Raw genomic sequence first — 27,644 nt, forward strand, 5'->3', positions numbered from 1 at the left:
ATCCAATAAAAGAAAAGCCAATCACTCCGATGGGAGTAAATGATTTAATTTTCAAAAGAAAATCATAATTACATTTAATCGAAGGTTAATCTTTGACGATGATGAAAAATCCATCTGAAAATGTTAATTCTCGATAATTTGAAGTTTAATTCAGTTAATTACTTATTAACACTCGAGTAAACTGGTATAACCTGAAGGTAAAAGTAAAAGAGAAAATGATAAGTGTAAAGAAAGAAAAAGATGAAAACTGGTTTGGGTTGAGATCGAACCAGTAACCCAATTGAGATCATTTCTTTTTCCGTTTACTTCATAACAACAACTGACAACACTTCTAATAGATTGTGTTGTTCAATCGCTTTTTCTTTGTGAGTGTCACAATTTAAATGATTTAGGCCCTTAATTAACAGTCAATTCAGTAGCTAAAACCATGTTTGACTATCGTCCATGAGGATAACCAAGTAGTTTATTTTTATCTCTTCAGTGATTGTGTCTAACGATGAAGGCCTAACATCCCGATCATTTCAGTTTCCACCAGTAACGATTGATTCATCAAAATGTGATTTGCTTTTAGTATTAACGTTACTTTAATTGTTTTAATAATCTTTCAGATTATCGACTCTATTATGGGTCTTTTGTATTCCAAAGTGTCTGTGTCTTCAATGGCTATTGTCATCGTGAAGTATTTAATACTCTGTGCCTTAATTGTTCACCTTTGTGATTGTGAATTGTTCATTTGTCCAAAACCTGGTTCAATACCCGAACCCTGTACTTGTGATCGGAATGGTACAATTGGTGTAACAATCAACTGTTCAGGTACTAATCTCGCCATCGTTACTTTATCTCTAAAATCCATAAGGAAGCCAATTGATACTCTAACTTTATCATCAATCAACGTGACGACTCTTAGTGGGCCAATATTTCAAGATTTAACGATTTACAATTTGAAAGTGATCCAATCAAACTTGACGAAAATAGAGCCAAGCACTTTCGAAAGTGTCAAATCAACTCTACGATCTCTGGATTTGTCTGACAACAAATTAACTTCTCTGGACGATGTAATTAAAACCACTGAACTTATTCACAATTTAACTCGACTTAATTTATCCGGAAACAAGATAAACAAGATTAGTGATAAGAGTTTTTCGAAGCTAAAGAATCTCAGAGAATTATCTCTTTCTTCCAATGGGATTTCCAAATTATCGGCTGCTTCATTTTCTGGTTTAAAAGATCTCGAGTCTTTGGATTTAAGTTCTAATCTGCTGAATAAACTGGAAAGAAATGCATTCAAAGAATTGAAAAAGATCAAAAATTTAGACTTTTCTCATAACCAGGTAACTGAATTAGGAAGATCTGATCTAACGGATTTAATCAACTTGATTACATTTAATTGTTCACATAATCAAATAAGCAAATTGGGGAGATCGCTGTTGAGTCGAAATTCTCAATTGAAGGAAATCAATTTGTCTCACAATCAGCTGAAAGAAATTGATTCCTACCTGTTGAAAGGTGTTCGTTTTCTCAAAGATATTAACCTACAGAATAACAACATCACGACTATTGCCAAAAACGCGTTTAGTTCAACTACTCGATTACGAAGTTTGGATTTGGCTTATAATCAGTTGGCCGAAGTGGCTCAGGAAGTTTTCAAAGATTTACAATATTTAGATCGTTTAGATTTGTCGCACAATCAAATTAAAAGAATCGAAAGAGCTTCCATATCGAAAATGTACAAAGTCGCAATCGATCTAAGTTACAACAGTATCGAAAAGATTGAGCCTGGTTCATTTTTGGACGTTGCGAATGTAACTACTCTCGATTTGTCTCACAACAACATATCGGGAATTCCAAATTTGGCCTTTGAAAATTCCGATGTTACCAATTTACTTCTTAATCACAATTTCATCGTTGATTCAACCAAAATTCTCATCTCTAATTTAACCGGAATCAAAATGTTGAACCTTTCACATAACCAAATCACTGATCTTAATCGTAAATCATTATCAACTGGGAAACTTTATGAACTGGAAACAATTGATTTAAGTAACAACTTTATTAAGGATTTGACTGGATCGATATTTGAAAAATTTCAATCGATTCGGGAACTAAGATTGAACAACAATAAACTTCGTAAAATTGGTTTTGGGGCTTTCGGTGCTTGTCCAACTTTATTGAAACTTGATTTAAGTCAAAACGAGATCACGATAGTCGCCAATGGTGGATTATCCAGTTTAATATCAGTTCGTTTCATCGATGTTTCCTACAATCGGATAACCAAATTATTCACAATTCCAATTTCACTGAATACTCTCTATCTACAGCACAACCGAATCGATTCAATTACTGCTGGAACTTTTCCGTCAATGAACGCACTTCTCGAATTGTACCTCGATTCCAACATAATCGCCGACTTGGAGCCTGGATCATTGGCTAATTTACTAACATTGAGACTTCTTTCATTAAGAAATAACAGCTTAACCTCAGTTCCAAAAGCAGCACTACAACAATTAACTTCATTATCGTACCTCGACTTATCTTCCAATGATATAACTCGTCTCGAACCAAGACAATTCGGTTCCTTGCCGGTTGTCTTTGAACTTCAACTTCAGTCAAATAAAATCGACCAAATCGACGACGGAGCTTTTGAAGGCCTATTACAGCTTATAAAACTGAATTTAAGTGACAACAGTTTGAAACAATTAGAGCCCGGAGTATTTCGTACTTGTGTTTCCGTTCGAACTCTTGATTTATCGAACAACAAGTTAAACAAACTCGAAAACAAAACTCACGGTATTCTGGAAGATTTGTTATCATTGGAGAATTTCAATGTCAGCCACAATTTAATTTCGTTTGTCAACGATCGAACATTCCCTCGATCCCCTTATATTCCATACGCCATTAAGAACGTTGATCTAAGTTATAATTTTATTCCAACATTGACACCGATTTTCGATGATGGTTTATGGCGAGTGGAACGACTCATTCTCAGAGGAAATATAATCAATGAGATCAAAGCCAACGTGTTATCGAATATGACAGAATTACGATATCTTGATTTATCGTCTAATCAACTACGTAAATTGGAAAATGTCACTTTCGGTGTGAACACTTTAAATAAATTAGAGTATTTGTCAATTGCTGAGAATAAATTAGCAGATTTCAATATTGAAGAAGTCGAATCAATGAAATCACTGAAAATATTCAACGCAAGTCTCAATAGTATCTCAGTGATTCCAAGTAAATCGATCGTTAAAATGCTTCGACATGGAACACAAGTTTATCTACATGGTAATCCAATTAGTTGTGACTGCGAAATATTATCTTATCTCCGTTGGAAAATCGCCAAGAAAGCAGAACAGATTATTACTAACGGGACCCTTTTGGAAGAAGATACAACTTGTGCTTATCCAGTCGAACGACAAGGAATCGCCTTGGGTAAATTGAAATACAAAATGTTCGAATCATGTGAAACCAATGACTCGAGTAAAGTGAGCCAAGGATTTAATTTCGACCAAGAAGAGCAGTTGAATTTACGATTCAAAGGGTTTGAAAAACTTCGTGGTCGACGAAACAGCATTCGAGTCGTTTGGTTTGTAGTTCGACGGGACAAGGACATTTCTGGTTTCAAATTATCGACAATCTCTGAAGATGGTAAAGAAGTTGATTCAGTTAATTTATCTTACGATAAACGAGATCATGTTTACAATAATTTCAAACTTGGAAATGGTCTCAGAATTTGTGTGAAAGCAATTGATTCAATGGGTAAACCGGATTCTGAATATTCTGATTGTATTGACGGACAAGTGAGAGATGTGTTTGCTGGATTTAATCGTCAGCACTTATCACCTAAATTAATTGCAAACCATGCGAATCAATCGCAATTTACGGCTCATCAATTTGTTATTTTCTTCATCGTTTTGGTCTATTTTGCTAATTCGATTGATTATCTTTAATGAGAATCATCGTTGAAGAAGACGAGACATTAACATCAACCGCTGATTTAATTCAATTACTGATGTTACTTTTTGTTGAACAATTTAATTTGTTACCTGTTCATCCAATTCATCACGATCAACCATCAACAACATTTAATTGAATTACCAACGCCCTAATCACTTAACTAACTGTAAACAATAGTGAACGAGGCAAAAAACAACAATCAAGTTTTATTTTTAAACAATTACCCAAACAATATGAGATACTCACTGGCAATTAAATGTGCTTCTAGTCTTATTTTGTTGACCCATTAACAATCATATTCATCATCCTACATTAATTGTAATTCAAATAATTAATTTCTATTTTCTTACTACAATGAGAAATTAAATATGTCAACATGTTCCTCAATTAAACTCATTATATTAAATCTCATTGAAGTTCACAAAGGACATTGAACATTGACCCAGTCATTGAAAATCATCGCGATTGAGTTTTAATTGTTTGTCGATTTCTAAACAATTGAATCACTATTTCAACAATAATTTGATTGAAAGTGCAACTTCACTGAATTACAATTAGTCAAGATCAGCGAACGAATCAACATGAATATAAAAAATAGACAATTTACCAAACTAATTGAAAGTAATTATTTTGAACAAAAAACTGATAAACTTGATGAAAATTAACTTAAAGTAAAGGACGAACTGAGCATTTAAGTAACTATGATTGAGATGAAAAAGTTAATTAGTCGAAATTAAAAAAATGTGAAGCAATTGTGATGGTTCTTAAAGGGAATTAGATTAACTATTTAATGGTAATTAGATATGAAATAGTTCAACCGACTGTGGCAACCAAAATAAATTTAGTTTAATGAAAAGTTTGTTTAAAAAAAGTTGATTATTTGAAATCATGAGAGTGAAACTAATAATACTCAATTACTACGATTACTTGATTTAGAAACAAAAGTCCAGCTATCATTTTGATCATCAGGATATTATTATAATTGTAAGTTTGTATCATTTGATGAAATTTCATCAAGTTAATGCTGGAAGATTAAAACTGTCATCGAAACAGATAATAGTTGGTAACGAATCGAATCTCATTAGTAGAAAAATTGTCGAAAAATGTAAATTGATTAAATGTGTATGATTAACAATCATTCTAATCAGTAGGGAATCATCATTATCTAAATTGAACATGATTATAGCTCAAGTTGCGGTCACAACAACCATTTCAGGTAATCAAAACGCAATTAAGTCCTGAGGGGGTATGATCATAAACCAAAGATAATTATTATTGTTACTTCATTTTTTATGTTTAATTTGTTGGTGAAAGACAGTTAATCAAAGAGAAGGGGATGAGAAAATTTGAAAGAATCTTAAATTTCTCAAACAATTAAAGAAAAACACAAAATGGGAGATTGATCAATGCATTATTATTATTGCATAAAGGATTCATCCTAAAGAATAGCTATCGGGTTAATTATCAAGATTTTTACAGTAAACATAAAGTCACTTTGGATGGATTAGGATGAGAAGATTGAAAGATAGATTAGAAGAAGTATTTATAATATTAATAGTTAGATGATGATGATGATGATGTTGATGATATAGTGAGCGAAATGATAGAATTAAGGGCAAGTGTGAAGCGCTCATTAATCAAAAATATATGAGGGAGACTTGAAAAAGATGAGATGAATTTACAACCTTATTAATAAGAGCTCATGGATCGAGCAATTAAATAGTATGAAAATATGAGGAAAGTGGTTAATCCTAATGAAAGATAACAAAGGAAACGTCTATTGTTTCTTCCTGAGTTCAATAGTCGGTTTATCTTGTTTTTACCACCAATAACGTTTCCAAGTAGGCCAACGAAATCATCATTAACATCATCTAATAGCCGATTATGTTCTTTTGTTTCTTGTTCAATATCAACAGCAAACTGGTATCGCAAGAAATGATGAAAGAGAAAATAACATTAAAAAAATGATTGGAAGGAGAAGCGAATGATTAATGAGTCAACAATAACACCAAAAAAAGATAATGATACTTACACTTTTCAATTGTGATACTTTTTCAGCTAATCTATCCGTTCGGAAACGATTATCGGTTTCCAGAAATTCTAAAATAAGAGCAATACAAATACGATTAATAAGCAAATATCAATGATTCACAAACTGACACAATTTTTGACACTTTACAAAAAGGCACAAGAACAGATGAAAAAGGTCAAGAGTGATACTCACCATCATCTCGTGAGGTCATTGCCACAATTTAAAACATCAAATTTAACTGATTGTTGTGAATTAAGGACTAATACTGTTAATCGTCATTTAAACCATAGGAAGATGACGATGACATTTAACATCAGCTGACGAGATTAAATCACCAAAGGGACCGAATGTTAATTAAGACTAGAGTAAGATTATTTTGCTGAAGCAAAAGAAAGACCTGTCCCGATTTTTGGCGCATGTGTGATTTATTCAATTTATAGTTGAATTTATGGTTGAATTTATGGTTGAATTTCCCTTTAATTAAGTGATCAGATAAATTTTACTAATGCTGATGTTTAAATGATATAACTAGAAGGTAAGTAACCATGAAAAAAACACAAATGAACAACACTGAAAATGAATCAATGAACACAACCCAAACAACGTGCTTTAGCATTTCTACAGAATGAAATGTCTATTAACTCCTTTCCAATCTAGTTAATTTTGCAAATTGTATATTTTATTAATTGTTACATATTATCCTTTTATTTAATTGTTTTCAAATTATTATGTAAATTAATGTAATCTTGTATGATGAAACTTAAATTGATTTGTGACGGTTGAACATATGACTCTGAGGGCAGCACTTTTGAGTTCAGTTGTATGACGACCGTAAAGGGTCAATTGAGTTTCTCACAAAATTTATAGTTATTGCTTTAGCTAAAAGTTTACGTTTTTTTTGTCTTTACTGTTAATCAATTAAATAAGTATTCAAATAAAATTAATTATAAATTTTAATTAGTGGTTTTAATTTCGTTCACCAGTCTATCTCTATCTCTTCCTTACCTTTCTTGTCTTTTCCTCTTTTCACCTTCGTATTGTTTTTCTTCTTGAAAAGCAATACGAACTCTCTTTCTCTCTTCTTCTTCTTTATTTCCTTTTCATTTTTGAAACAATAAAACTGATTCCTATCTATTTTGAAAATTTTATCAAAAAGTTAATTTTATCTCAAAAGATAAGAAAAAGCACTAAAATGTTATAAGATCAGACGAAAGAATGTGATTTCTGAACAATATAATACCCCTGTCCCTACGGGCCAGGTCGAAAATGACAAGAAAATGATCGCAGAGAAATTCCGATAGATGGCATTGCGATCGATATTCTGGTTATCATTTTGCTTTCGATTTGATCTCTGACGGAATGTGACCTAGCAAATAAATTTGGATCGTTTTGTTTGATGTGTAAAACAATTAATTGATCGTTTATATCGACAAAATTTAGTTTTTACTGTTTTGCTTTGATTAAGGTTCGTTTAGCTGATAAGTACAATTAACTCAATTCAAACCCTGCACCCGATTCGATGGCATAAATGAGTTTCTGTTTCAATATGTTGACATCTTCAAATTCACATAGTTTGAGTAAATTCATGCAGGTCGATGCTGTTGGCAGTCGATCTTCTTTCCCTGCACATTGGATACAAAATGGTGGATGTAAATCTCTAAATCCAAGAAGTGGAGGTCGAGAACATGATGTCACGAATTTGAGTAACTTTCGACGCTCAGTTTCGCTGAATTCTTCGACAACTTTCCAAAACACTTCGATAGTTGGATGAGTTGGTGAATATCCTCCAGAATAGTTAACATGAGCTTTCAAGTCTTCAAGATCAATTGGGGTTTGAGCTCCGGAAATTAATGTTTGAAGTTCTCGAGGGTCAAACATTCTGATCCAATCGAGATCTATCACATCAGCAAGTCCTTGTTTGAAAGCGGAACATTGAGTTCGAATCTGAAAAACATTAAGAATAATGTTAATTTCTAAGTTGTATCATTCAAGTGTAAACTTACTTGTCTGTTCAATCGATAATCAGCCATAAGATGAATATATTCAATTCGATTTTGAGCTGTTACCTGAATATTTGCACCACCAGACTTTAATTCGACTATCTGATTCTCCCCGAGGTCAGAGTTAACGACAGTAAAGTCAAGTCCTAATTCTGAAACATCTCCTTCGTAATTTTCAAATAAACTAAGTTTTTATACATGACAGGATCTAAAGAGGCGAGATGATGAATATCGATGTCTGATGTTTGGTGTTTAGCCAAAATTTTGACCAAAAAGAAAGGGGAAAAAGGTAATTCGACCAGCATATTTTCGTAAAGCGCTTTTCCTAACATTCGACCGATGAAGTAAAAATGATTTTGGTGATTTTCAACGAGCATCTCAGAGGCTGGATTAGGATAGAGAAGTCGATCATGTGTTGTTTGAAAAAATCCACGATTAGGGTCGAAACATGTTTTCAATAGTTCGTTAAGGAATTCACGAAATATTCCTCCGCCATCAATACCCGCCTCATCCAGACCAACCGCATTGACTAAAGTAACTCGTATCGGTTTCTTGAGATCGGGCTCGTTTTCTGGTGACAGTTTTTCAAATGCATCTTCATAAATGAAGTTACGTCTAATCATGATATCAATAGCACTTCCAGGAACCATGAATCGATGTCGCTCCCCGATGTGAGTTTCTTTGTCTTTTGCCATCAATGTTTGTAGTATTTTAACCCTGTCATGAAAAGGAACCACGAAAGGTATTTCTTGAAGAATAGTTATGTTTCTTATCTCGGATGTCGACAAAGGAGGTCCCTGTTCCTCCAGTTCTCTCTTGGTTAATCTACGAACTCCTAAAAACTGTTGATATCGACGACGTTGTCTAATTCCTACTTTAAAGATGGTCGGTTTTTCAACTGGAATTGTTATTTGACGACTGATCCAATGATTTGGTGCACAAAATGATCTTCTCGAGTCTCGTATGTACAAATGTCTCAATAAGTTGACTGTTGATTTGAATAATTTCAACCAAGATTTGACAAACTTTTCCTCTTCGATGTTTTCGTTCTGAACACTTTTCATTGCTTGTCTGTATTCCTCTTTTACTGAAAGCTTAGTATCGTGATAAGCGAGTTCAATCAAACGAATACAAACATCTTTTAGAATCATTGTCATTTTTTGTAGTTCAACTAAAGAAAAGGGCATCGATGAATGACGAACAGATGAATGATGATCTTCTTCTTCGTAAAATTCAACATCATCGAGTGTTGGTAATAAGTAACTAAAAAGTGAACAGAAAAGAGTGAATTGGGGTAACAATGTTCGCCAATCAACTGATGCCAAAGGTAAACCTCGTGCAAGAAGTTGAAGAAGAGGAGTTGGTTGATCTAATATCGAAAGTGTCGATATTTGAGTGATGTAAGACCACAGGTTACGAAGGAGACTTGGTTTAAACGCTAGCGTGTGAAGTAATCTGAATAGTGGTGAGAAATAATAGCAAACAATTAACCTTCTTGAATACTGCATATTAAGTGATCGCAATTGTTTACCTGAATTGATGAAGAGCATATTTATGGAAGAATAAAAGTGAATGGCAAACTGAAGAAAGTGAAATAAGCAAAACCTTATTCGGTGTTTTCATGTCCACTAATGAAATCAAACAGTTCACATGAGGACCATCATTGATCAGTTGAACTATTTGGTTAGCGACATTAATCAATTCTTGATCAATCACATATTCTCTGCTTTCTCCAGGTTCAATCATCTCGACATCTTCATCATCCTCTTCCGGTGTTTCTACATGTTGTTCAGGTAAATATTGACACAATACTTGTAAAATAATTAAATATCGAAATTTGTCCAAATTAGACATCAAATGAAGTTGAGGAGACACAAGAGCGACCACATTGTAGAGTTGCCATAGATCACACTGGCAGGCGAGTGAAGAAACTGCGATAGCTTCAGTCTCTGATTCTGGTAATGGTCCAGGGAAGATGGAAGTAAGAATTGAGGATGGAGTAAGAGAAGCAGGTATTTGGTGCACTAGTTTTGGTATGATGTGAAGTTTCACTTGTGGAGATAAAGGTCCGTACAGAAATTCTGCGAAAAATTTCAATACTATTGTAGAATTAATTTTAGCAGAACAACTTCCATCAAGATCCAAGGGTCGCACAATCAAGTTGAATAGCGAATCTGCAATAGGAGTTGGAGCTTTGATTGTTTCCTCGTAGGGTTCGGGAACTTTCGAGTCAATTATTTGACGTAAATAACGGAAATAACTATTCGATGCTAAATATGTCCAAATAGATGTTAACATTTGTTGACCTTCTTTCACTTCTCCAAGAGAAGCATAAGTATCCAATGTGGTATAGACTTCGATCAGACGAAGTGGAGTAGCTACAGATTGTGTATTATCAGACTTGAGAGATGAACATAATTGCTTAATGTTGATGAATAAAAATTTCCTAATTCGATAAGACCATTGGATTGGATTTTGAATAAGACATTCGATGACCAAATTTTTAAGTTTAATGAAAGTTTGTCCCAAAGATAACTAGAGAAAGAAGAGAAAGTTCAATGAAAGATTGCGAATAAGTTAACGTGACGATCAAGTTACACTCACCAGACGAGATGAGTCGGATGTCGTTTGATAGAATAACAAAAGACGTTGACAAGTGTTGGTCAGATAAATATTACAGTTCCTCTGACATGTACTGAGTTTGTTGTAGTCTTGGTCAAATTGCTGCCTGAGCTCGTTGAACTGAATGGAAAAGAAAAACAAGATCAATATTAACGAAAATTGGACAAAAGGAAAACTCATGATCATCGCACTTACCAGACGTTTTCGGACTAAATAGCTTCGAAAAACGGATTGGATTTTTGTAGATGCATGAATTTGCTTACGTAAAATCTGAAAAACAAAGAAACCAAATTGACAATCAGGTTAGTTGACAGCCAGTTAGTTGATATTCCAATAACTCACCTCTCTTTGCTTTCGCTCTTCAGCGTTTTTCTGGATTAATTGTTCCCTAGTTAACTGGTAAAATGAATAAGATTTATAATAAAAACATGAGAAAATGGAATAAATCATTTGGAATTACAATGATTACAAATCCACCAAGATAATTACCTTTTTTGATGCTCCTCCGAGGCTTTGTTCTGGCTTTGATTTAAATTTACCTTCAAAGCTAAACATGATTGTCAATCGAAAACAAAGCAACTCAGGATTCTAATGGACTGGATAATTTCTTCAGGTGATTGTGATATAACATAAATAACAAAAATAGAATTAGAGAAGAATAGAATTAAACAAACAAAAAGGTAACAATAAATTATTATAGATTTTGATTGAAAAGTAAATGGAAAGATAAATGAGCTCAATCAGAGCACATAAATAAAGCAGAATGAGTAAGGAAATTTTTCCAAAAATGGTTAACTTTTCATAGAATAGAATCAAGGATTATCTTTTCTTCGAAAGATCTAATTAAAGATAATTTAATTTTAAGGACGAAGAGTTTAATTACTTACATTTAGAAAGAAAATGTTAAGAATCAGTTTGATAACTGAAAGAAATTTAGTTAATCACAATTAAGACATTAAAATGAAAAGTAAATCATCAACTAAGATCAGCTGATGAAACAGACATTAAATTGAAGGCGCTCAGATCAAAATATGTTTGCAATTTAAATCATAAAAAGTTGAATGTTTTTTGATTTGATTGACTTTGCATTTCACTTAATTTGATAAGATTTTAGAAAAAACATTTTTATTACATTAATTTAGATGGTTGACAAAAAGCAATTTGATTTGCAAGATGAATGCTTATTGTCAATTGATTATTTGTATACAACATTTGACGATAATAGATTAGTTCAAAATATGTACAATTAGAGATAACAAAAGTTTGTTTGATTTATTGATTGGCTTAAAAAATAAAATCTTTCCAATATAAATTGATTGTGATTCATTCTCCGACTGTTAATCCAAAAGCTTCAAGCGCAACAGAGGCCGCAAGTGCTTTGGCCTGTTTCTTAGTTCCACACGAAACTGATGGTCTGTACTCAACTTCGTTAACTATAACTTTCATGATGAAGCTTTTTTTATGAGGTGGACCATCAGAATCGACCATCTCATAAACGGGTAATGAGTACCTATTCTTTGCACAGTATTCGCCCAGCAATGAGATTGGACTCTTTCCATCGGAGACTGATGCTAAATCTACTACTTGTTTAGGAATTTTGCTCACTGTTTCCTCTTCGGCAAGTAATCCTTTCGTGTCAAACTTAAGAGACGGGATTAGAGGGTCTACTGGTCCCTTGCGATCTTTACCAAGTCCTTTGCCAGGTTGCCAGCCCATTTTCATTAACAAATGCATTCCGATTCCATCTTTGATTTTGTTTTTCTCGGTGAATTGTTCCTGATCCAAGAAGAAAAAAACAACAAAAGATAATTAAAATTTAAGAAAATCTAAAGAGTGCTAAACATACGATTCCAGGTCGACAAAGACGATCCACTGGTTCTGTAGGTAATTTTTGTTCTGATTCCATTGATTCGGTTTCTGTTTTTAAATTAAGACCAGATTGTTCTTGATATTTAAGAGTTAACTGTAAGACAAGAAAGTTGATTAGAATTAATCACTGAGACAAAACTTGTAGAATAAGTTTCCTCACCAATCGCTCTGCTTCATACATCTGCCTGAGAGCAACTAAATTTAATGGATCTTCCTGTAGTTTTTTCTTAGCAGCGAATCTCAAGGCCACAAGCGCTCCAATTCCTGCACTGGTTGAAAGTGCGCTCGTTTCCTGGTCTTGGTGATCTGAAGAAGAACTGGAAACTGAAGAATCCACTTGATCCAAAACTGGTGGTTCTTTGGACTCTTTCACCTCTTTAAAAACCCTTTTTTCTGTCTCCTTTTCTTTGGTATTTCTGACGGCGGTGGCATCGTAGGCTTCACCACCACCCACTCGAGTTCCTTGATTCGATGCGAATCTCCAAATGATACTGGGAACTTCTCAGTCAATTCCTTTTGAATCTCTTTAGATGATCTAGTAGGTAATATGGCAAAATCTTTAACTTTTATCTGGATATCTTTTCTCTCCTTAAGTTGAAATGGATGACGGACAATAGCAGAACACACAGATTTAGTATCAGAATTTTCATCACTATCAGAATACAAATCAGAATCTGCAGAATCTTCATTGGTCGCTGCTTCCATAACAGAAAGGGCTCGACAATATTCTGACCATTGACTTATAGAATTTTTTTCTTTCAAGTTTTTCAACTGCTCCAAGTTGAGCTTATCAATATCAACACCTTTGGGTAGAGTCCCTGCTTTTATCATACGAGCGAGATTCGCTTTTGCGATTTGTAGAAGCTTTTCTTTGTCGACCTTCTCAATCACTGATTGGCTTCTCGATCGACTTCTTCGGCGTTTTCTATCTCTTTCGTGGGAACGAGACGATCGACGATGACTACGATGCTCATGGTGACGGTGACGATGATAAGAGTTAGAATTGCTGTGACGATCTTCACGCCGATGGTCCGTTTGATTCGATGACTGCTCGTGATATCCGATTCCAGTTCGTTCAATTGGAGATGTTGATTTTTTCCTTCTTTTCTCTAAATCGGATTTAGAGTAATCGTCTAAATTGTAAAATCCTTTAGAGTGACTTTTTTCTTTCTTATTCTTTCTACTTTTCTTTTCTTTATCACAATCGCTCTTTTTCTTTTTTTTCTTCAATTTAACTTTTGCTTCATCATAATCATCAGCTGGAATTTCGCCTTCTTCTAGCTGAGGCTTTTCAACTGGATCTTCACTCGATTTATGTCTTTTTTTCTTCACCTTATGCTTTCTGATCTCCTTTTCACCATGATGAGAATCTTCAGTCACTTCCATTTTCACAATTATGGATATTAGAATTTCCACAAGTGACAATTGTCGATTAGAAACAATGAGAACATTTAAAAATCTCTTGAAATGTGAACTTGACTAACAATTGAAGTCGAATTGATGAGATTTGATGAAGCGAAAAAATCAAGTCAATTGTTAAAATGAACAGTCCAAGAAACGAATACAAAAACGGTAGTGATGAAATATTTAGATTCTAATTGTATACCATTCAATTAATTATTTAATTTAAAGCAAATTGAACCAGAAGAAAACAAATTGAAATGAAAACAAAAAGTAAAACAACGACTATTTTCACGATCGCTGTGAGAATAGAATGGTGGCTATTTTCACGACAAATTCTAAACACCAATTGGATTAAAATTCATTTTGTCAGTTTTTCCACTTGATTGTTTTGATTCTGTTTTGTTTCAATTTCTTAGTCTTTGATTGAAATTGTTAATTTGTTCACGTGAATAATTATTTATTCAGGTAAGTCTCGATGTTCCCTTTCTATTTCAACGATTCGTTGACTCTGTTAATTTTCTAATTCTTTGTTTCTCTTACCTGTTCTCTATTCTTAGTACACGTTGCATTACATTAGATCAACCATTTTATTGTCAAGATGATTACCGATGTCCAATTGTCTTTTTTTGCTAACATTCTAGGAATTTGTCTATTCATTCTGGTCATCATGTACCATTATTTCAGTGTACAGACTGCCAGTGGTAGTCAATCGATCAGAAATAAGATGTAATGTTTATATTTCAACTTAAATAAATGATCGACTTTTATCATTATGAAAAGATCTAACAAAATTTATTTATTTAAAATAAATTTATTCAGAAAAGGGTTTAATCTAGTCAACCAGTTGATTTCCTGTACTTTCCTCAACTGATTAATTGAGCTGAAGATGTTGATTAATTTTCAATGGCATCTCTTTGACTTGATTGTTCCGAGATTTGTTTCAACAAAAATCAATTGGATAGTATATTTAAATAAGCAACTGTATTTCACGATTAATTTTTTAGTTTGAAATTATACGAGCCAATTATTAACAAAATTGATGTAGAACATTGTCTTTTTTTTCACTCAAATGAATTTGGCTCACATAAAACATTGAATCTTGTTTTAGTTGTGTTGACAATCCTTCAGGATTTTTGAATGATTACACAGATTTTGCATCCCAATTGTGATTAACTAATCACCACTCAGCATCACCAATAGCTTTCTGAAATACGTAATCTTTTCCTTGGAGATTCATAATACCGTCTTTGAGATGGAACTTCCATTTGTTACGACTTCGGGTGATCTAAAGGGAAGAGAAACAATTGTAACAAAAAACGCGAACAAATTTCACCAGGTAAATAACTCACTTTGTCATATTGACAGACAACAACATTATCAGTATCAAATAGCTCATGTGGATCTTCATCACTGACATCATCCTCTGAATTTAATGGCTCCTGTAGTATTAACGGAAAACAAAGAGACGAAGTTAACACTCTGATTGTTGGGTGAGAGTCATAAGTAGAAATGGTTGATGCATACAACGCTTACCTCCTCCTCGCCTGTATACTCATTTTCGTCATCATTTTGATCATTGTCATCATCTTCATGGTCATCGTCATTGTCACGAAATTCGTCGTCGTCATCATCGTCATCACTACTATTGTCATTAGGACCATCTAATTGAACCACATTAGTGGTTCCTCCTGAGGTGAAAAAATTGGTTAAAAAATGTTAAAAACAGAAGCATGAAAGAGAAGTGTTTTCACTTGATGCTCCTTGCGACAAAATGTAAAATTAGAACGATAACTCACCCGAGCTGTTTGGGTGAGGAGGCCTTGTCGCTCGCTGATCACCTGAAGCAGGTTGAAATTGGATAGTCGTTGGGCCATTAATAACACTCGTAGGATCTAAAAAGAGGGATTAAGATTCCTTGTAGTACATGGAATTAGGGAGATGGAAAATATTCTTACTGCTTGTGTGTCGGACAACTAATTCTTGGGGCTGCATTGATTGAATATTGATAACGCCACCGCTATTATTAGGATTATTAGCTTGTTGAAGTAAACTAGAGGCCAATTCAGGAGGCAATGCAAGGCTAGCAGTAGTAGCAGAAGAGCTCTGGATGAATAAAGAAAAATTTAGGAAATGGTTTCGTTTTTATCAAGTTACTTTAAAAGACTAACCATTAATCCAGAAGCTTGTGTATTGAGAAAAATAACTTTACCACTAGGCACTGATTTAGAGCCATCAATCTGTAATAAAGAAAACGAGTCAGAGTTAAATAGCAATAGACTAACTAGTTTTGCGTCTAAAAGCGACTCTTTTTCTTACTCTTTCTCCGGAGGGAAATTGTAGAACCGTGTGTGGAATTACACTTCCAGAAGGAAAACTAAGCTGTTGCGGCAAACCAGAGCCACCAGCAGTGGTAATGTGACGAGCTTGATTCGTAGCAATTACTGGAGTAATTTGTGTCTGTTGGGGCAATGTCGTGCCAATTGTAGTAAGTGTACGAGGCTGGTTAGAGGGTATTACTTGACTGATCTGCGCTGGTTGAGAATAAGATGATGAGCCACCGGCGTTAAGTGTACGAGGCTGATTTGTAGTAATTACTTGAGTAATTGAGGTCTGTGTAGGTAAACCTGAGCTACCTGTGGTAATGTGACGAGGTTGATTCGATGCAATTACTTGAGTGACCTGTGACTGTGCTGCAGTAACAGGACGAGTTGCGGGTGTGATGGTTGTAGTTGTGCTTAAAGTTGTAGAATTAGAATTGGAAGATGCTCCGGTCGTTGAAGCTCCTTTATCCTTATTATTCTCATCAATTAAAGCCTTTGTTTCTTCGACTTTTTTGTACCAAGTTTGCTTCAAATCGATCAAAACTTGTTCATCAACCCCATCATCTAAGAACAGATCACGAACACCATTAATAACATCCTCAATTACGGAGCGATAGAGTTTCGGCTAAAGGAAAGAAAATACATGAGAATCAATGAGAACCACAAATAAAAACAAAAAGGATCCCAAAGAAAATAGAGAGAGAAAAACAAACAGATAAATGGAAACATTTCCACTGATCCAAAACAAATTAACTTACCACTGACACTGAGGACATGGTAAATTAGGTAAGCGCGACTCTTCAAGAAGGAACTAAACATAAACCAATTAGTCAAAATCTAAGCAAATGATTTAATTAAACAATCAACACAAATGACCAAAAGGATTTCAAAGAGTAAAATTGATGCCACAGCTTTGAGAGTATCGATGTTATCGATTCTCCAAAAGCGATATTCGAGATCGATATATTTAAATCTCGGAAATTTAATCAATTAAATGATAAAAAGCGAAATTAAATTAACAACATTCTAGAGATAAAACAATTCGCTTTCTGAGAACCAAATGGCATTAAAAAGTAGATTATCCACAATCAGTTTAATATTTGACCTTCTCTTGAGTTGAAATTTCTTGCGATCCGATAAGCGGAGTATTAACCGGATCATTCGGGTTTCGCTTGAGCTCAAGTTACAATGTGAAGAAAGTAAATTACTGAATCAAATGATTTGATTCAAATCAGTTGGTTTTTAAGTTAATCAGTGTTGTGTCTCTTTTTTGTGGCATTTTCTTGTGATTTTTTGGAAAACAAGAATTAACAACTCACAACCTAACCGATGCAAGGTGAATTCTGAAGAATTCATCAAAGGCTGATGTACATGTCAACCTTTGTTTCATCATCTTTTTACCCGCCGGTTCATGTCAATTACGGTCGGTTTACAAAATTCTTAATTGGCATTATGATTAACTTGACCAACTCCTTTAATCAGGGTATTCCAATGAATTCTCATTTTTCCTTTGAGACTTCACCTCCTCCTGATTGCTGAAATCAAAAGGCTTCAGCTTGATTTCCACAATTTAATTTCATAAATTGTCTGGTTCTCTTGCGTCAGCCAACAAAACCCCTTTAGATTGTTAATCAAATATTGAACTAAGTCAATTAATCTCATATTTGATCAATGGCAAAAATGTCACTCACATTTCAATTCAACTTCAACAGAAATCGTTTCAATTATTCAACATAAAAATGAGCTTTTTCAAAGTAAGTTCTCTGTCAATTTTTTCTTTATGTGACTAACAATTTATCTTCTCTTTATTCATCTTTATCTTTAGGAATCTATTGGACATCTCTATCGAGTTCTCAGTTTCAGAGTTGTGGTTCTCTTAACATTGAACATTTTCTCGGCTTTATGTGGACTAAGATGTTGATTTTTTCATTAATCAAGTGAAGAGAATGAAAAATATCTGATATTCAATAAGAACTGTGAATGGATCAATTTGTTGAGATACTTCTTTCAACTAGACAAAATTTGCAAGTTTGAAAAGATAAATGAATAGTAAACTATGTTGGTTAAACGATTGGTGGCAGAATTTATTTTAAGTTGTTTAGTTAATACAAATTGTTTTCCAAATGGACCAAATACCATAATACAAAAGATTTGACGATAACGACAAAAAGTAGTCAGAGGAAGAGAAGAGGATAATTAGAGTATATTCGAGGTTATGATGAAGTAGCATCTTCATTTGATTCTAAAAATTGTGCATATCTGTCCCTGGTACATTCGCCTTTAGAATTAAAAATGAATTTGTAATAACTTCCATCGGAGCAAATTGCTGAAAAGAAAAAGAGAATCAAGTTAATTTTACTCTGACAAATCGCTCGATTGGAAACTCACCTATCACCGAGTTAGGATCAGCTCCAAAACCACAGATACATTTAGAACCAACTGGCACAGAGAACTTTGAAAAACTCCAATTAGAACTGAAATAATTGGATAAAAATGATGCTGAAGATAATCTGTTGGTATGGAATGGAAAAGAGATAAAAATTAGAAAGGGTGTTAATTGTTTCCCTTAACATGGAGAGAATCAACATCAGGTAATTGAGATTTGTAGACTTTTCTAATAACAATCTAAGAAACTATTTTAAGAGATGAAGCGGATCTGAAATTGATAAATCAGCCAATCAATTAATCATTGTGATTATGAAAGCCAATAATTGATTCCATCAATTGTCGATAAAAATATCTAACGTATTAATAATCACATAGTATATTTAACCAGATATAATTAGCAAATTTTTATAATCAATTAATTGATCGTTTCATCAAGAATCAATTTAGAAATAAATTACCCCGATTGCTTATTTTCTTTGGATCATCAACGGCAAATATATGGACAGTACTGTGGTCACTTGAGACACATAAAAGAGAAGCATTGAAATTGAAGTTGATACTGTGAGTGAAAAAGAAATTTTGAAACAGGCGAATTAGTTGATTGTTAAATTAGAGAACTGGAATTGATTAATCTCACCAATAAATAGTTGCTTGATTTGCTCCTCGTCTCAGTTCATTCAACATGTTACCAGTAGTTGTATCGAAAATTCTGATCAATGTTCCCTTTTCCGACGCCGTTGCAAGTCTTGTTCCTGGCAGATTCAAAGCCATGCAACTCAAAGGCGTTTTGTGAGCAGAAATGTCAATTATCGGTTTATCGGCATTGATAAAATCGACTAAACTTATGTGTCCAATTTTTCGAGATGGAAATGCTAATAATGAATTGTTATCTTGTGGACAAACTGAACAAATACCTGGAAGCAAAAGAAGATGATTAGTGTTTCTAAAAGTATTTTTAAGTTTAAACTCTTGCAGTGGTTCTGACCTTTCGGATTGGAACATGTTTCAAATACGTTTTTCTCTTGAGAAACATTTCCAAAGGCATAAACCTTTACGAGAGTTTCAAGTACCACAATGATTCGATCTCGACGTAATTTGACTGCTTTAACTTCACTGGAAAATTTGAGATGGCTCACTGATTTGTTCTTCAAATCATCCCAAATGACAACTTCGTTAGCGGGATACATGGGTTTGTTTCCACCACCCACAAGAGCCACATAATTTGATCGGAGGAAAAGCTCAACAATACCGAAACCTCCTTCTTTAGGTGTTAACTTTTTCTGTTCCTTTAATGGGTCAGTTGAATAGACACGATAGCCATTGGTCATACCACAAGCAAAGCAGGTTTGATCTTGATTAAAGGTTAAGTAAAGTAAACCATTTGATGGACCAGAATCACCGGTGGTTCCACTTTTGTCACCACTACTGCCAACATTACTTGATGGTGAACTGCTTACATGCATTGATTAAGGTAAATGGTGAAGGGAGTTGTCAAAGTAGATGATTAACCGACTAGTATACAATTAAGAGGAAAATGGAATCAGTAGTAATTGTCTTTCCTTTGGGATTTTGCTAGTTGACACTTGATGGAAAGGGAACCAACCAATTTGAAAAACAAGTCAAATCAAGTTAAATGTCAAATGATTTGATGAAATGATCAACCAAATTTAACGAAAATACCAACGGATAAACACTAAAACAAAGATGAAAAATAAACAGATGAGAAGATTTCAAGTCTGCAGTGAATTGATTCAGTTAGAGAGAAGGAAAAAGAAAAAAGAGAACAACAAGATGACCACAAGGTCTACCTGGTCCAAGGAGAGTAACAAACAATTAACTAACTGTCATACTAACATTTAATTATCAAGAGAAAGTAACGTTAGGCAAATGTCACTTTAAAGCAAAAGAAATAATCAAAAGCAAATCAGTTACTATGACAAAAAATGTTCAACAAAATGTTCTCTTTGCGCCTGCTCTTCACTTTTTCTCAACCAAATATCCCAATTTAATTTGCAATTGATCAACGACAATTCTAACAAATGAACAATTAAATCGGTGGAAATTAAGCTCAACTATCGAAGACCAAATCTGGACGGAAACAAAGACGGAGGCAAGGAAACGCTGGAAACTCAAACAGTAGATGGAAATTCTTACATTTCTCTCTCTCTCACTTGCTCTCTTAACGAAAAAATCACAATTAAAGGCGAGAAGATTTCACCAGTTGATTGTTGACAATTGGTAGATTATTAGCATTTAATCGTTAGAATGATAGAAAACGCGAAGAAACAATTGAAAGGTAACAACCGTGATTCGCAATAGATGTCGCAAATATCTCGAGGTTTCTAGAAATTCTGGTTTGGAGCAGATGTAAAGTTGCAGTGGAAAATAAAAAACAACATTAATTATATTTGTGGATTTAATTGTGATCTCTTCCCATCTTCGTCTATTATTACTCATCGATTTAATTGTTTCTCTTCCATTCATCATTTTCGTTTCAGATTAAATTGATCATCAATTGAATCTACACTTTCGCCATCTCTTTGGCTTTTCTTAATTTCTCATCATTCTCATCATTCTCATCATCTTTCTCTTTCTCTCACTTTTCTCTTTCTCTTTCTCTGTCTCTTCACTTCTACTCATCTCTTTCTTTCCTTCTTTCTCTTTCACTCACTAACTCACTCACTCACTCGTCTCCCTCCCCCTGTGAATCTCTTCTTCTCTTCTAGATAATCAATAACGAATTTCATTTTGATTGTTTGTACTTGTTCATTTGCCATCATCTTTGCTTGTTAATCTGTTTCTACTCTTGGTCATCAGACTAGTAACTTGATTGACCTTCATTTCAATTTAACTTTACAAAACCCTCTGTATTTCCCTTCAACTCTACTTCATCTCTAATACACATCACCAAGTTCTTGGTTTAGATTAACCAGATTATCACCTTTTCCAAAAAATCAATAATCTCTACTTTCGTTTAAATTGTTAAAATGGCAGATCAGCTTACAGAAGAGCAAATTGCTGAATTTAAAGAAGCTTTCTCACTTTTCGACAAGGATGGCGATGGAACTATTACCACCAAGGAATTGGGAACTGTGATGCGAAGCTTAGGTCAAAATCCAACGGAGGCTGAGCTTCAAGATATGATCAATGAGGTTGATGCCGATGGTAATGGTACAATCGATTTCCCTGAATTCCTCACCATGATGGCCAGGAAGATGAAGGACACAGATTCCGAAGAAGAGATTCGAGAGGCTTTCCGTGTTTTCGATAAAGATGGAAATGGTTTCATTTCTGCTGCTGAATTGAGACACGTTATGACCAATTTGGGAGAGAAATTGACCGATGAAGAGGTCGATGAAATGATCCGAGAAGCGGATATTGATGGCGATGGGCAAGTGAATTACGAAGGTAAGAATTGATCTGTTTCTTTCTCCAAGTGTTTCCACTTTTTTGGTATCAAAGGTTAACAATCTAATCCAGTTTTCCACTCTAACTGATTAACATGTTCTCTCCCTTCACTCACCACCCTTGTCTTTTCATCTGGTGTCTCAATTAATTCGTCAATTACCTTTAATTTCTATTATCAATTTGCTTTTGTTTTAACCCCCGCAACCAAATTCTATTATTCTCCCAACTACCTGCTCCTGCTCTTTCGATCAACTCTGACACCATTTCCTCCGTATCTTTTTCTCCTTTATTTCATTTATCCTCTTACTCTCTTTCTATTTCTTTTTTTGTCTCACTCTTTCACTATTCTGTCGACGTTTTCCTCTTTTCCATCTCTCTTTCTTTTCTATCTCTCTCTCTCTCTCTCTCTCACATATTATCTTTACTCTTTCTTTTCTTTTTATTAAACAGAATTTGTAACCATGATGACATCAAAGTGAATGCAAACACAAGGTTAATTCATCATTTTTAATTAGATCCAATGGATCATTTCAATGAAAGGGAGATGAAAAAATATGAAAAGCAAAAAATCCATGGAAAATAATCATCATCAAACATCTTTAAACAAGATTCTTTCATTGCTTCAATTTCATCATACCATTAATAACCATTTACATATAAATCAACCTCCACCTTTTTTTCAATCAAAATCCTCACTAAATATCACCAGACTTGCATGGAGATATGAAAGAAATTGCGAGAAATGAACCAACCACATCCACAACCAGCAAGCAACTATAAATCAAAATCACAACAAAACCACAATATTGAAAAGAAAATGTGTCAACACATTGTATTCCCAGTTAAATATAAACACTTACACAAACTCTCACACACAAACACACACACACACACACACACACACACCATATATTATACACTTACACTCATTTACTCTTTATCTCTGCAAGAACTTGAAACATATTGATGAATAGGAAAGCAACTGAACTATCCAAGGAATACCAAGCAGACAATCGTTGATGTTTGATCAGCGATTGAATCAATACAATCTACCGTTTCTCCCCTCACACAATTTTAAAAGCAAATAGAATTGACAGAAATTCTGATGCTTTTGTTCCAATTTGAATAACTTCTTCTATTTCATCTTCCCTGCGGTTTTACTCACACACAGAATTAAAATAGTCTCCATAATCACACACACGATAAAACATCTTTTGCTTTTTTATTTGTGACGGTTCTCTAATTAAAGCTTCTCTTGTTTCCTGTGAAAGTTTCATCATGGAAATGGTTCCAACACATTCTCGAAACTGATCAGTATCATCGACAAATGACAATTTAATAATTTGCAGGTTAAATATCAGATTGATGAAGATCTGTCTTAATTCAATCAACAATCACGTTCACCAATCAGACAATTGAAAATTTGATTATCTCCATATTGATTAGTTTGGATGAGCGTTTTTCCCTTTTGTTACAAATGATTATTGTTAATTACCTGTTAATCGAAAGCTAGTTTATCGTTAATGTGTTTAATCCATCGCAAATGATATTCCTTGATTGTTTTAATTAAAAGCAATTAACATTTGAAAGAGAAACATTAATGTAAACAAGATACATTTCTGTCTTTCTCTCAATATCATTAAGGTGAATTCTATTAATATGTTGAATTATCTTCCTTTCTTTTCCTATTATCATATCCTCTCTAATTCTAACTCATTGATGATTACAATTTAATCCCAATTAATCTGGGTTTTTATTCCGTTCCTTTATCATTAGTATCTAACATTAATTTCTAAATCAATAATATAAATCATTAATCAATAACATGAAACAACAGCAACAACAATCCAAACATGAGCGTAATCTGAATAGAGGAGAGTAAAAATCAGAGGTCATCACCTAATTAACGTAATTAAGTGAAATAAAAGGAGCAATTGATGATAATAAACTAATGACAATAAAAATACACCAACTACTCATTCATCTTGATAATAACAACAATTAACTGTTATCATTATGAGTAAATCATCTCCATCCTTTTAACTGAACTTGATTGTTTCTCCTTCTCTCTTTTTCCAATTAAGGTTATTTAAAGTAAATTTAATTGATTCAGTTGATTCCTTCAACTACTCACAATTTAATTAATACTTTAAGGATGTTACTAAAAACACCGACAACCTCATAACGATGATTAATTGTAACTAAATTAAACTTAATCAACAGTTTGGATAAATAGCTTTGAAATAGAGAAACGGAAACAATTAATCTTTGTTTCCTTTTCGCCACCACAATTAATAAATCAGCTCAATTGGCAAATGAAAACAATCACCATCCGTGCAATCAACTAAATTTTTTTGTTTAATCAATTTTCTTAACATTACAACAATATACTATCAACGCATTCACTTAATTGTTCAACTGGTTCATGATAATTTGATTTACATTTTTTGATTGGTGTTAACATTTCTTATTCTGATTGTTGATTAACAAACAATTTCTTCTAATCACTATTTTCAATTTTATGTCATTTTATGTTATTATTTGAGTTTATTAAAGTTAATAAAGTGTTGCTAATCCAAACGGATTGATTATAATTAACCATTTCCATGATGATTAATTTCTCGATATTTCGGTTCAATTCTGATTTCATGCTGATTATTTGGAAGACGAATCGAAAATAGAATCTTTTCCATGGAAAAGTTGAGTCCATGGGCTGTTCTTTTGTGAGAAATTAATTTCTTAAAATCAAATAGTTTACTAATTATTCGATTGTTAATTTGAACCACTTGGATTATTATCGACACTTGGGTTAGAATGAAATCTTTTAATTGTTGTTGATTTACGAGCTAATAACGAGAGATAAATTATCATTAATTATCATTGGATTTACTGATGAGCTCAATCAATGTTTTTTGGCAACATAATCTTTGATTTAGTTGATAATCATATTGTCAAGTTGATTAATTTTACCAAACCTTAATCATTTGACTGGTAGACAATTAAATAGCTTAATAAGTGATCATGTTCATGATCGAGATTTTTTTTCTATTGAGATAATTGCTCTTATTGATTAATTTTCTGTCTCTTTTCTTTCATGATTAGATTAAGATTCATGAGTTTATTGAGCAACTACATTTATGATTGATGAATAATCTAATTAAAAGATTGATTTAATTATGTAAATAAGGTTGACATTGATTGTAATTTTCCGGTTGTTACAATGCTCATTGTTAAGTTAAAATAATAATGTATTCTGTTAATTATTAATAACAATAAAGATGTTGTTATCATTGACAAAGCAATTTGACTGCATTATGATAATCTGACATTGTGTTAATTATCATGTTGATTGAATGGCAATGTTATCTTTTGATTAGTTATCATTAGCAAGTTAATTACTCATTGAGAAACTCGTTGATATATGAATTGACCTTTTCTGGGGCTTCGAGAGCAACAAAATGAGAACAACCTTCGATTATCCGAAGCCGAAGATTATCAACATACTTTGCCATTCCAGTCGCTAATTCTGTCGATAAGGCGAAATCGGCATCGCCCCAAATACACATCATCGGAACTTTGATTCGAAAATCGGCTTGTGATCTTTTGGCATTTCCAATGTTATCCCGATAATAACCTAATGCCGATGTTATTGCTCCTTGTTGACTGTAAATGTACTTCCACGGGATCAGATCATCAGCACTCATAATCGGCGATTTGTTTCCGTTAACGAAGCACATCTTCAGACTGTAGAAATCAAATGATTTGAATGCATATTCAGGAAGACAGGGTAGCCCAAAGAAAAACATGTACCAAGAAGATGTAAATTGTTTCAGGCTGGTTTTCAGTAGCTTTTGGAAGTGTTTTGGATGAGGTCCATTGAGAATGATTAATTTCTCAATCAGATTTGGATAATTGTAAGCAATATAAAAAGAGACCGCAGCTCCCCAATCGTGTCCAACAAGGACAATTTTCTGGTGATTTGGTGATTTAGTGGTTATACTTTGAATCACTTTGACCAGGTCATCACAAACCAAATCAACTCTCCTCTGTCCAGTTTCCAATAATTTACTTGACTCTCCATAACCAGGTAAATCTATGGCGACAGTGTAATAGCCTTTTGATGCAAAGTGAATCAATTGTTGATGCCAAGAATACCAGAAATCAGGGAAACCATGAAGAAATACAATTATCGGATCATCAGGGTTTCCCTTAGCAACATAGTGAATCACTTTATTCTATCGGAAGAATCAAGAAGAAGAAAAAATAAACACAACAATTAACCAGAGCAAAGAAAACTAATGCAACGTGAAAACAGAAACAATCGTTGATTCATGAGATTAACTAATAGCAAAAACGAATGTTCAAAAGTAGCCATTGGAAAAATGGAATAGGAATTAAATACTCACATTGACTTTCATCGAATTATGTTTTCCCCATTTTGGATCATCAAGAATCGTTGGTCGCTTCGAATAGTCCTTGTTACGAATGAACCTGAAACAGGTAATCGCATGGAAGAAAATAATTGCGAGAGAAACAACGAATCCATAGAAAAGAGAGAAACAGGTAAATATAATTTTCTCAACAATTAATGCGATCATGTTGATCTCTTTTGTCAATTGTGATCAACTGAAGCTCTCAATTGTTAATTAAGTATTTGATCTCTCACAATGTTTGTAGATAAACTTTAATCCAATTGGTATGAACGCACCTAAAATCTAATCAACATTTGGAAAAATTTGCAATAGAAAAAAGGAAATGAATTATCCTCAGATTTTATCTTATTCTCGATTAATGCAACCATTCAATCAATTGCTCTCACTTCAAGGACGAGTTATTCTCGTTTAGTTTTATTCTTCTTTATTTTCCTCATCGAATAGTTATCGCCTCAAGCGGTTCTCGGCTAATTCAACAAACATATCAGCTTTGTGACAAATTGATTCGTCAACTTATATGTGTTAATATAACAATAGATTCGAATCAAACTGTAAAAGTAAATTGCTGAGTTTCGGTCATCACAACAAATGATTATTGAAATTCTGAAAATAATTATTCTGTTTTGAAGAATCAGATTTATCCATTGGACTAATCGATTAATTGTTTGTACTGATTCTCAATTGATCAAATTGATTGTTATTTGTAAACTTGCACCGATATTTAATTATTTCGTTAATGATAAAGCGATTGTACCGTTTGTCCTAAGAAGTTTATCAGATAAGTAGACTGATTAGTATTACTGAGCTTTTGAAAAAGTTTCAAGGTCTTTGCGGTCATTTCTCGGAGAGCAAATTAGAGGTTGTATTAAGGTTTTCAACCTTTTCTTGTGTCAAATTAGCTTCAAAAGGTTAATAAATGATTACGGAGACTTCCAATCAACGACAGAAGCATCAGACTTGAAAAAGCAAATAAAAAATTGACGAACAACTTAAAGTTGAATTACATCCTGACACTGAATCAACTCAGACTTCTTATTACTGAACAATTCATGAAGATCAGTTTCACTAAAAGTCAAAGATTGGTTGTAGTTAAAGACCGAGCTGTTCAAACAGAGACTCCAGCTAATTCAATAAGGACTAATTGATCAAAAAGGTCATTCGTAAATTGATGCGTTTGAAAAGTTTAATTCAAATTGTGATGTAGAGATTT

At 33.5% G+C, this 27,644-nt stretch overlaps 8 protein-coding genes and 1 long non-coding RNA gene across 11 annotated transcripts; 3 read left to right on the forward strand and 6 right to left on the reverse strand.

Annotated features, from left to right (window-relative positions):
* The first annotated feature begins 194 nt into the window (after positions 1-194).
* Positions 195-5,058, forward strand: LOC128396814 (protein artichoke-like). The gene has a single exon (XM_053357438.1). The coding sequence runs from the start codon at positions 624-626 to the stop codon at positions 3,948-3,950; it is 3,327 nt and encodes a 1,108-aa protein (XP_053213413.1). The 5' UTR covers positions 195-623; the 3' UTR covers positions 3,951-5,058.
* A 296-nt stretch (positions 5,059-5,354) lies between these two features.
* Positions 5,355-6,341, reverse strand: LOC128396829 (BET1-like protein). Its single transcript, XM_053357456.1, has 3 exons — positions 6,182-6,341; positions 5,990-6,057; positions 5,355-5,877 (listed from the first exon to the last, which is right to left on the reverse strand). Exons 1-3 carry the CDS (start codon positions 6,198-6,200, stop codon positions 5,647-5,649), a joined length of 318 nt encoding a protein of 105 aa, XP_053213431.1. The 5' UTR covers positions 6,201-6,341; the 3' UTR covers positions 5,355-5,646.
* Positions 6,342-7,376: 1,035 nt separating this feature from the next.
* On the reverse strand, positions 7,377-11,629 carry LOC128396815 (ubiquitin-protein ligase E3C-like). Its single transcript, XM_053357439.1, is given in 9 exon segments — positions 7,377-7,933; positions 7,993-8,162; positions 8,165-9,444; positions 9,521-10,524; positions 10,594-10,731; positions 10,807-10,881; positions 10,954-11,007; positions 11,101-11,218; positions 11,499-11,629. Coding segments are annotated over 8 exon segments (3,243 nt in total). The 5' UTR covers positions 11,167-11,218; positions 11,499-11,629; the 3' UTR covers positions 7,377-7,477.
* An 80-nt stretch (positions 11,630-11,709) lies between these two features.
* On the reverse strand, positions 11,710-14,152 carry LOC128396818 (protein Son-like). The gene is given in 4 exon segments (XM_053357442.1): positions 11,710-12,387; positions 12,458-12,574; positions 12,641-12,877; positions 12,880-14,152. Coding segments are annotated over 4 exon segments (1,794 nt in total). The 5' UTR covers positions 13,867-14,152; the 3' UTR covers positions 11,710-11,934.
* Positions 14,153-14,843: 691 nt separating this feature from the next.
* Positions 14,844-17,125, reverse strand: LOC128396821 (transcription initiation factor IIA subunit 1-like). 3 transcript variants are annotated; one of them, XM_053357448.1, is made up of 9 exons: positions 16,964-17,125; positions 16,473-16,830; positions 16,201-16,394; positions 16,053-16,121; positions 15,840-15,987; positions 15,681-15,776; positions 15,409-15,572; positions 15,234-15,323; positions 14,844-15,169 (listed from the first exon to the last, which is right to left on the reverse strand). In XM_053357448.1, the coding sequence occupies exons 1-9, from the start codon at positions 16,979-16,981 to the stop codon at positions 15,062-15,064; spliced, it is 1,245 nt and encodes a 414-aa protein (XP_053213423.1). In that variant the 5' UTR covers positions 16,982-17,125; the 3' UTR covers positions 14,844-15,061. The 3 variants fall into 3 exon arrangements, with proteins under 3 accessions (XP_053213423.1, XP_053213422.1, XP_053213421.1); XM_053357447.1 differs by having other exon boundaries at positions 15,418-15,572; positions 16,201-16,830; XM_053357446.1 differs by having other exon boundaries at positions 16,201-16,830.
* LOC128396830 (uncharacterized) lies at positions 17,126-18,276 on the forward strand. The gene is made up of 2 exons (XR_008326856.1): positions 17,126-17,959; positions 18,031-18,276. It is a non-coding gene; the product is annotated as an uncharacterized LOC128396830 (long non-coding RNA).
* Positions 18,269-20,519, reverse strand: LOC128396823 (WD repeat domain phosphoinositide-interacting protein 3-like). Its single transcript, XM_053357450.1, is given in 6 exon segments — positions 18,269-18,531; positions 18,594-18,715; positions 19,052-19,073; positions 19,076-19,152; positions 19,231-19,507; positions 19,579-20,519. Coding segments are annotated over 6 exon segments (1,089 nt in total). The 5' UTR covers positions 20,057-20,519; the 3' UTR covers positions 18,269-18,418.
* A 450-nt stretch (positions 20,520-20,969) lies between these two features.
* Positions 20,970-23,209, forward strand: LOC128396828 (calmodulin). The gene is made up of 2 exons (XM_053357454.1): positions 20,970-22,001; positions 22,452-23,209. The coding sequence occupies exons 1-2, from the start codon at positions 21,581-21,583 to the stop codon at positions 22,478-22,480; spliced, it is 450 nt and encodes a 149-aa protein (XP_053213429.1). The 5' UTR covers positions 20,970-21,580; the 3' UTR covers positions 22,481-23,209.
* A 1,926-nt stretch (positions 23,210-25,135) lies between these two features.
* On the reverse strand, positions 25,136-26,758 carry LOC128396824 (epoxide hydrolase 1-like). Its single transcript, XM_053357451.1, has 2 exons — positions 26,408-26,758; positions 25,136-26,236 (listed from the first exon to the last, which is right to left on the reverse strand). Exons 1-2 carry the CDS (start codon positions 26,597-26,599, stop codon positions 25,397-25,399), a joined length of 1,032 nt encoding a protein of 343 aa, XP_053213426.1. The 5' UTR covers positions 26,600-26,758; the 3' UTR covers positions 25,136-25,396.
* Between the last annotated feature and the right edge of the window lie 886 nt (positions 26,759-27,644).

Source organism: Panonychus citri, unplaced genomic scaffold (assembly GCF_014898815.1).
Source record: "Panonychus citri isolate SS breed McGregor unplaced genomic scaffold, ASM1489881v1 Contig00028, whole genome shotgun sequence".
Classification (NCBI taxonomy): Eukaryota; Metazoa; Arthropoda; class Arachnida; order Trombidiformes; family Tetranychidae; genus Panonychus; species Panonychus citri.